The sequence below is a fragment of the Vespula vulgaris genome, chromosome 2 (assembly GCF_905475345.1).
Source record: "Vespula vulgaris chromosome 2, iyVesVulg1.1, whole genome shotgun sequence".
Lineage (NCBI taxonomy): Eukaryota > Metazoa > Arthropoda > Insecta > Hymenoptera > Vespidae > Vespula > Vespula vulgaris.
The window spans coordinates 10,771,100-10,780,598 of NC_066587.1; the positions used below are offsets into that span (position 1 = coordinate 10,771,100).

At 31.8% G+C, this 9,499-nt stretch overlaps 2 protein-coding genes across 2 annotated transcripts in view; one reads left to right on the plus strand and one right to left on the minus strand.

Annotated features, from left to right (window-relative positions):
* Positions 1 to 311: 311 nt before the first annotated feature.
* On the plus strand, positions 312 to 9,435 carry LOC127073020 (neuroendocrine convertase 1-like). Its single transcript, XM_051013992.1, has 14 exons — positions 312 to 3,157; positions 3,229 to 3,406; positions 5,275 to 5,379; positions 5,666 to 5,911; positions 6,008 to 6,154; positions 6,495 to 6,561; positions 6,657 to 6,928; positions 7,172 to 7,384; positions 7,463 to 7,563; positions 7,651 to 7,716; positions 7,781 to 7,933; positions 8,011 to 8,180; positions 8,848 to 8,981; positions 9,063 to 9,435. Exons 1-14 carry the CDS (start codon positions 3,150 to 3,152, stop codon positions 9,252 to 9,254), a joined length of 2,052 nt encoding a protein of 683 aa, XP_050869949.1. The 5' UTR covers positions 312 to 3,149; the 3' UTR covers positions 9,255 to 9,435.
* Positions 8,736 to 9,499, minus strand: part of LOC127073024 (heterogeneous nuclear ribonucleoprotein 27C-like) — a 48,631-nt gene continuing 47,867 nt past the window's right edge. The window contains exon 8 of the mRNA XM_051014005.1: positions 8,736 to 8,963. Coding sequence (XP_050869962.1) covers positions 8,917 to 8,963 — 47 coding nt within the window. The 3' untranslated portion in view covers positions 8,736 to 8,916. The remainder of the gene's footprint in view (positions 8,964 to 9,499) is intronic.

Sequence of the window (9,499 nt, forward strand, 5' to 3'; positions counted from 1 at the left end):
TATAATATTATATATACGTTAAGGGCAACGATTGTATTTCATGCACGCTCTAATTTTGATTAATAAGACAAAGACAAGTCGGCGATAAATAATTGTTGGAAAGAAAGTGTCAAGAGAAAAGTACATTCTGTATTAATAAAGTACAAATTCTTTATAATAAATAACCCAGAGTATTCGTGTGTTATAATATAAATATAAAATGCTACTGATTAAAAGTATACCAAGATGTTTACGCATATTAAGAGATATTGTGATGTGTAGAAAAACACACATATAGAGAAAGAGAAAAAAGAAATGCGCATATATTTTATCACATTGTCCTTTATTTAAATTAAAAATAAATTACTGAAAATTCGAAGTGAAAAGTTTGTCATGTATTATATAGGACGTTTCCTGTAACTCGCGATATTCAAAAATATCTAGTGAGAGACCGAACCCATCAAAAAGATATTTTTGTAAATATTGTTTGCTTTGAAGGGAAATTTCGTATGGTACAAATAATTATTTTATAGATCGAATGTTGGAAACGAAATTTCAAAGTCAAATTCATTTTTTTCAAATGGAACCATATATTTTTCATAGTACGATGCCATTTGTTAATACAAGTTTAACGAACTATAAGCTTTGTGATCTTGAGTGAAAAAAGTTTACAAAATTTGGTGCAATTTATACAGAATGAAATAATCATTGAACCACTTTTTATTGATGGTAATTTGAACGATCAAAAATTCTAATTTTCTAAGTAAAGTATAGTTATCCGTTAATTTGAATTGTAAGAATGTATGCGACAAATTGGATAATTTGTTAGGAACAGTTAAGGCCCAGTCACATTTGGTGACTTTATCCGCTGCTATCATGTGACAGGTTAATCGTCGCTACTATTTCAAGTAACGGTTATAAACGCTGGAGGTGATTTGAATTAAACATGTTCAATTCTACTTACCAGGAGCATGCTATTTTAGTGATCATGTGACCTAGTCGCCGTGAGAAATTTCTGTAACCATCGCATGCGATAAGGTAATCGTGGCATCGTTTCTACTTAGCACGTGCTGCAACTTGTATTGGGATTATATTATTATATATCGTTTCTTGTTTATCATAGCTGATGTAGTGAAAGCAGAGAAGCGACTGGAAGCGTTCCAAGTCCCATCGCTAGTAACTATACGTGACAAGTTAATAGTACTTAATGTGACAATTTAGTCGTTGCTTTTAACAGCGATGAGTAAATTGGCCACGTGTAACAGCCAAAGAACCTGAGTGCTTCCAAAGATTTTGGGAAGTATGCGAAAATCGTTAAAGACATTTCGGAAGTGAGTTATGCTACGCGAAAGTGATACGTCTCTATGGTTATATGCATACTGTCGAACAGTCTATCGACCAGTTGGTGACTAGATCGACAAACGATTAAAAAAACCAGGCGATCAAATTCGCCGATCAAACGAATCGCGCGTTTTTGTATTCATCAGTGATTCGCTGGTATAGACCAGTGAACTGCATTGAATTAAATGCACTCACCTGTATCACAAACAAATTCTTTTAAGATCAAATACTGGCAAATGTGTTCAAGAGGTCCAAGATGACCGTCTTCACTGCCTATATGTAAATTTGCCATTGAGATTAAATATTACGATATCGATAAATTCGAGTCGCAAAGTTTGGTCATCTGCTTTTCTGTGACTGATTGTTGGCAACCTGCTTACCGTTGACAATCGATAATGCACACATTTTCTAAATTTGTTTTTTTTTTATGTTTGTTCCTTTTACTATACTTCTATATAGATATATATCCGTCTATATAAATTAAATGCAATATTTCAATTAATTTATACGTCCACGACTTTATTATAAAAGAAAATTTTTCAACTGAAATTGAATATCAAAGCAGTCTGTAAATTGTTTTTAAATTCTGTAATATTGAATACTGCTTCTTTGGAAGTTAGTATTGCAGTGTGTGAGTACTTGTTTCGAAACCCGACTGCTGTAATTTTTTAAAAGGAATAGGTTTACAGATTTAAATTTTAATATCAATATGAGTAGTAATAATTAATTATTAATAAGGATCAAATTGTTATAAATGCCGAGAATTGCTTTATATCATTAATTTGCGCATTCCTTACATCATTATTGATGGTAATACGCAAAGTAAGCGTAAAGTAAACGTTAAATTAGCGCAACGTAAACGTAAAATAAACACAAGGTAAGTGCACAATAAGCACAAAATGAATTGCAGAATGCATGGTATAGACTATAAGGTAAAAGTAGAACGAGGGTATAAAGTAAACGCAGAATATGTGATATAAGATAAGCGCAGAACGATAGCGTAAGGTAAGTACAGAATAATGGTATAAGAGATGCGCAATATAATGATGTAAGGGATGCATAAAATGATGGTGTAAGGAATACGCGAGTATAATGCGAATACGCGAATATGCGAGTATGCGATTGAACATTTATGAGCATTCAAATTGTCATCGATAAAAAGTTGAACGATTATTTCACTTTGTATTAATTGTCCAAATTTTGTAAATTTTGTTTCATTCAATTATAGTAATATAGTCCGTTGAATTTGTTTCAAAAATTATTTTATATAAGAAAAATATATGATTTCATTTAAAAGAATGCATCCGACTTTGAAATTTCTTCCATTACTCGACATGCAAAAAAATTAATTGCTATATTAATTACTATATGATATTTTCCTTTATACTAAACAATATTTCTAAAAACTTTTTTTATTTTATTCTTTCGAAATTTTATAAATATGTTCCTACGAAATAATTTATAAATATGTTCCTTACGAGATATTCCTATATTGAGAGTTGAAGGAAACACCCTGTATAATACGTATTTATGCATATGTAAGCATGTATGTGTATCCTATTTTAGAATATCAATCTCATCCTATCGAACCTTGCGGATAAAATGGAGAGACAAATGCGTGAGTTTCCATAAGGGTACAGCCAGATCCCAGCTAATACTCACACGCATCGGTTCGGCCATCTGCCATTATCATTTTGCTAACTAACTTAGTAACTTCGTTTTCGTGACTACATATGTTTCGATACGAATATAGTGTGAAGTTTAATTTTTCTTAGAAATAATTAAAGTGTTATTGAAATAAATTTACTGATTTTTAATCAATTGTATTAATGGACAGGTTCGTATAATAATTAATGTATTTTGTCTTTAGGTATGATAAATTTATCAATTTATTTTCCTTTTTTACAGATTGTTTAATCATATCATTATTCAGCGATTAATACTAATTAAGTTTGCTATTACTATTCTTACATATGTCTATGTTAACGCCGGAAATTATCAAAACGAATGGGTTTTGCGAATCAATGGTGGAGCGGATGTAGCATCTCTGCTGGCAAAACGATTCGATTATACTTATCTTGGCCCGGTAAATATCGTTTGTTATATCAATCATATCAATCATATCATATATATCAATAAAGGAATCTCTAGATCTTGGAGAAATGATTAAATAATGTTATTCATAAACGTCATAATATCATCATGTTACAAAAATATTCGTCGATATTACGATGAGATCATCTATGTGTACGTGACATCTGTTAGTAGCAGCCGTTCTGGTAATAATCCGAGGAGGATCAATCTAATCTTAAGTGCTTGCCAAACATAGGTTGATTCGTACGTACGTTGACAACGATAAATCTAATGTTCCTTTCGTGTTACGATATTGAATATATTTTTAATGCAATTTTTAAGCAATAAAAAAGGAGAAGAAACAAATTTAATTGAAGAAAGAGGAAAAATAAATTGGAAGATTTTATTCGACCAATCATTAAAGTAAACCAATTTTTATTAGATTATTTCGTATTCAATTCATTGAAATTCTTCGCAAAGGCTAAGCACGATTGGATAGAAATCAATGATTATTAGGAGTGAAGATAGATGAGAAAGGATCTTGATAGTTTCGAGGAGATCGTAGAATAAGGGAGAATTAGGATTGTAGTAGTATTTTTACAGGCAACCCTCGGAATACGATTAATTTGTACTTTGTTATAAGAAGTTACGAATACAAATAAGGCGAATACGTTTCGTATTATATGAAAATCTTGTTATAAGATACTTCAGGACTATAAAAAAAATTGGGATTTCGTTTCATGTCAAATTTGACCTGCTTAAATAAAACATAATTTGGATGCGATCCAAGAATTTTTAATAATTTAAAAATATAAATGAAATATAAAAAAGATATTCAAGAATTTAAAATAAAGTAGATAAAATAAAAACGTGACAAATTCAAGTCATTAGAAAGTTGTATTATAATTCGATTGTAAAGTTCAGCTTTGATAAGGGTATTTATCTGTGATTTTTAGAAATGTTGAAATTCAAGTCGTTGTACTAATCATTGCATCACGCTATGGATTTCCTTTATTTTATGCAATGCTTGCTATCGGACGGTTTATGCAATTTTTATATTAAAGAGAAATTATATGTGTGTGTGTGTATCATGTAAATATATGATATATATTATATAATTTATAATAACTTATATATACTATATTAAAACTGTATTTTCGAGTACTGTGTTATAGAAGGATATACGTAGTTATTTTACCGTGTTTTCAGAGTACCGTATTATAGAAAGGTATTCCGTAATTTTTTTACTGTCTTCTCAGAATATCGTGTTATAAGAGGGTTGCTTATACTCTCTCTCTCTCTCTCTCTCTCTCTCTCTCTCTCTCTCTCTCTCTCTCTCTCTCTCTCTCTCTCTCTACTCTCTCTCCCTCTCACGTATATTATATTATGTTCCCTAACACCTCTTTTGGCGATCGTAAGACGACACATATGGATCCCATATAAGAACGATAGGACAAGGAACCACGTGGCATCGTATAATAATAACACACATTGAATACCCCACTTCGAGTTCCCTTAGTTCTCTCCAAAAGACACGTTCGTTCGATATACCAACTGTGTTCGCATGATATCCTGGTCGAAGCGTCCCTTTTCTTAGTACGAAGGGCGAAAACGTTGCGACGCCCCTTGTTATGTTCTATTGACGTCACTTATAACGTTAGAATGAAAGAAGGGTGCGAGGGTGGCGTTTAATCTCACAATTAAATCGACTTTTTTTTCCTTTCGTTCCTGCTTGTTTAAATCGATGAAAAATTAATATCGAATATCTAATAATTATAATATTAAAATTAAAAAAATAAATAATGAATATTAAGAAGTCTCGACGTTCTTATAAAATTATGTATTTTTCATTTGTATATTTATAATTTTTTCATTATTTAGGTTCATGGATTCGAAGACACGTATATATGGATTAAGAACGATAAACCAGGTCAAAAGAAAAGAGGCTACGTTTCGTCAACGGCAACCTTTAATTCGAGCTCCAGGGTGACCTTTTTATGCGTTATTATTTTTCCTTCATTTTTTCTTCTCATTTACTATCTTCTTAAATTTCTTCCGTGATAATTTGTGACGATTCTTGTAGCAATCATGAATGCCGGGAAAGATATTTTATGTTATTTTACTTATTGTTGCTAAGAATTATATTATATTATATGTAGCTATATATATGTAGGTATATTATATATATATATATAGGTATACATATATTTAACGAAAGAAATATTTTATTAATAAATCTTGAAAACTGATATAATACTTTTTTATCTCGTAGATCAGTTGGGCCGAGCAGCAGAAAATCGTACGTCGAGAGAAACGTGACTACGTGTCTCCATTGATATTTGATTCAGAGAAACCTTTGAGGCGAGAAAAGCGTCTCCCATGGAGTTTATATGGAATATTATCGAATACGATCGAGGGCGATGAGAGAAAACATCCATCTGTTTATTTGACGAATACATATAATCTAAATCGCAAAGCTTTATTTAACGATGAGCTTTGGGACTTAGAATGGTATTTGGTAATAATGACACAAATATGCTAAATAGCATTGTTCAAGCATTAATTTATATATTTTTATTTAAATTATTTCGATTTAAATTAATTTTTGTTATAGCAAGATACTAGGACGAGCAAGAAACTTCCAAAATTAGATCTCAACGTGTTGCCAGTTTATGAGTTGGGAGTGACTGGACGTGGAGTGAGAATTGCCGTTTTAGACGATGGCCTGGAACACGATCATGATGATTTACGTAATAATTATGTAAGAAAAATTGAATTAACTCCAATCGTTTCACGATTTTAAATAATAAGGTTTAAAGTCTCTATAACCTATTTTTTTTAATATATAAACAATTAGTACCATATAAAGAAAAAATCATATAAGGTAAAACTTGTAGTAAAACTACACTATACTAAATATAATTTATAATATATTACCATAACTGTACTATAGAAAGCGTAATTTATACTAGTACAACTATATTATGCTATACTAAATTACACTTATACTTAGCAATCTAACTTTTGGATATTATTAAAACTGTATGAGTCGAAAGTTACGCAACGTTACAGAAATCTAACTTTCGATATATTATTTTCAGGATCCGGATATCAGTTACAACGTGAACGAAGGTAGCAACGATCCAATGCCACGATACGAAGCCACGGGTATCTCTAATCGATTTTCCTCGTGTGTTCATCCATGATAACTTTAGAGATTCGCTCTCTCTTTCTCTGTTTTTCTTATTTTTTGAATTTTTTAGGAGCAAACGCTCACGGAACAAGATGTGCCGGTGAAATAGCAATGGAAGCAAATAATGGAAAGTGTGGAGTTGGTGTGGCTTTCGAAGCGTCCATAGGTGGAATCAAATTACTCGATGGTCTTGTGAACGATCGAGTCGAGGGTGAAGCACTTGGATTCAAGCCGGAAATCGTTGATATTTATACGGCTTCCTGGGGACCACCGGACGATGGAAAAAGTTTGGAAGCTCCTGGAAGACTCGCGAAAGAAGCGATCGATCGTGGTATCAGTAAGGTGTCAATAAAAAAGAATTTATTGATTTATTTAGTGATAACGATCATGAATATAATGTCATTATGTGAAATTCATAATTTAGATCAATCTTATCTTACAAAAGATATTAAAATGTAATTGAAATAACGCATGAAAAATATGTCGTTTTTATTACTAAAATAAATATCTCTTTATTAGATACATGAAATGTATTTAGAGATACACGATAAATGATACTATTAATATTATAATGATTTATTTTAGGGAAGAAATGGTAAAGGTAGTATATACGTATGGGCGTCGGGTAATGGTGGATCAAACTATGATAATTGTGGATGTGACGGTTACGTTGGTAGTATATATACCGTGGCAATTGGATCGGCAAGTCAAACTGGTCGATCTCCTTGGTACAGTGAAAAATGTCCTGCGATATTAGCGACCACGTATAGCAGTGGAGCGTATCAAGATCAAATGATCGTGAGTATATCGAGTCGAATTTATGATTGACAAATTGTATTACATATTTATGTGCATGTCTTTATATAAATTTTTTAGGCGACGACTGACCTACGAAACACTTGTACAACTAAACATACTGGCACTTCCGCTTCTGCACCCTTAGCAGCTGGAATATTAGCTCTTGCTCTTCAAGCGAAGTACGAGCTTCGATAAAAATAACTATCTTAATAATTATTTATTTATTTATTATTTTTCCTGAATTTAGTTTTTATGTAATTTTATAGCAAAAACTTAACGTGGAGGGACATTCAACATCTGATCGTTTGGACATCTGAGTATAGATCATTAAAGTAAGAATAAAGAAAAAACTTTTCAAAGGACATCGCTAATTTCTCGGAATTTTATAATTTTCAGTGAAAATCCTGGATGGTTGAAGAATGCAGCAGGGTTTTGGTACAATTTACATTTCGGTTTTGGTCTTATGAATGCGTACGCCCTCGTGAATTTCGCACGTAATTGGACGAACGTACCTGAGAAGAACATATGCGAAGTCCCCATGGAATTTATGTAAGCATAATATAATCTATTAACGACTGTTAAACTCGTAGTTTGTACATTAAAAATTTTGTTTCAATTTGCTACAGATTGGATAGGAGATTGATTCACGGAGTGGTTAAAACATTATATTTTGAAGCAAACAACAAATGTTCGAGTAACGGAAATGAGATAGGTTTTTTAGAGCACGTCGAGATTGAGGTGAATCTCGAATATACTCGTCGTGGGGTTTTGGAAATGTATTTGATTGCGCCGTCAGGTATATACATATATACATATGTATCGCAGACGCAGTCGAGTATACATACAGAGTGTCCTAAGGAAAAGTGTTCACCAGAATTATTCTAATAATTTTTCGAAAAAAATCTAATGAATTTTTCGAAACACATCAAGACAAACTATTCTTGTTTTCGAAAGGAAAAATTTTCGATCTTTACCATAAATTTATTCATTTTGGGCTAATCCCTTATTTTCAAAAAATAACATCATTGTTAAGAAAATCAAAAGACTTTTTAAGTGATATGCGATTTACCCCTGTTGTCATTTAAGATTTTTCAGATGTGTTATCATCTATATATTTTTGTCATCTATATAAGTGAATTTATGATAAGAATCTATCTCTCTCAGAAACAAAATTGACCCGTCCCAGTATTTTTTGAAAAAATCATTAGATTTCATAATAATTCTGGTGGATACACACACACACACACACACACACACGTATATGTACCATGCTCTCTCACATAACGATGAAGAGCATTTTAGAAAAGAAGTTTTTTTGAAAGAGCGAACAAAGAGATAAAAACGACAAATATTTTATTTTCTTATATAATCTCGGAATACTTTATTCGTAGTAAACAGAAATAAATTTACTCCATTTATACTTGGATACGACAAATATTATTTTTTTGTTTAATTCGTTAAAGGTACGAAAGTACAATTATTGGGTCCGAGAAAATTGGATGATTCTTCTGAAGGTTTCAACAAATGGAAATTCATGTCCGTGGCTTCTTGGGGCGAAGATCCTCATGGTACTTGGATCCTACACATATTCGACAAGGTTACATAAGTATAATTCATAATAATTATACATTTTACACAAAATTAGATAAAAACATCGATCTTAATCTTTTTCTTACAGATTGGCTCAACGAGATACAATGGTGCAATCAGGGAATTAAAATTAATTCTTCACGGTACAAAACGGCTTCCGCATTATCGAGAATACGAGTCGAAAATTTACGATCGTGAATACAATCGCAAACGGAAAGTCATGAGTAAAATGAGTGCTTTTCGAACGAACGAAGAAAAAAGGAAAAAAGCAAACCTTTGATAAAACGAAAACTACGTCGGCTCTTTATACTCGATCTTTCGAACGGAAGTCGATCGAACGTTTGACCGAATTAAATTTAAATCCATGTTTCTCATCCCTTCTTTCGCTCTCTTGCAGAATTTATATCTCCGTTGGAGTGGGAAAGAACGCATGGATATTCGTTTAAATGAATTGTAACGCTGAATCTTCGAAAAAGAAACTATTTAATTAAAATAAAAAAAGAAAAACGAAAAGAAGAACAAGAA

What these genes read in the sequence shown, in the direction of transcription:
- LOC127073020 (XM_051013992.1), top strand. An exon ending in CCTTTAATTCGAGCTCCAGG is followed by an intron (nt 5,380 to 5,665) that starts GTGACCTTTTTA and finishes TTTATCTCGTAG; the next exon opens with ATCAGTTGGGCCGAGCAGCA. An exon ending in TCGATCGTGGTATCAGTAAG is followed by an intron (nt 6,929 to 7,171) that starts GTGTCAATAAAA and finishes GATTTATTTTAG; the next exon opens with GGAAGAAATGGTAAAGGTAG.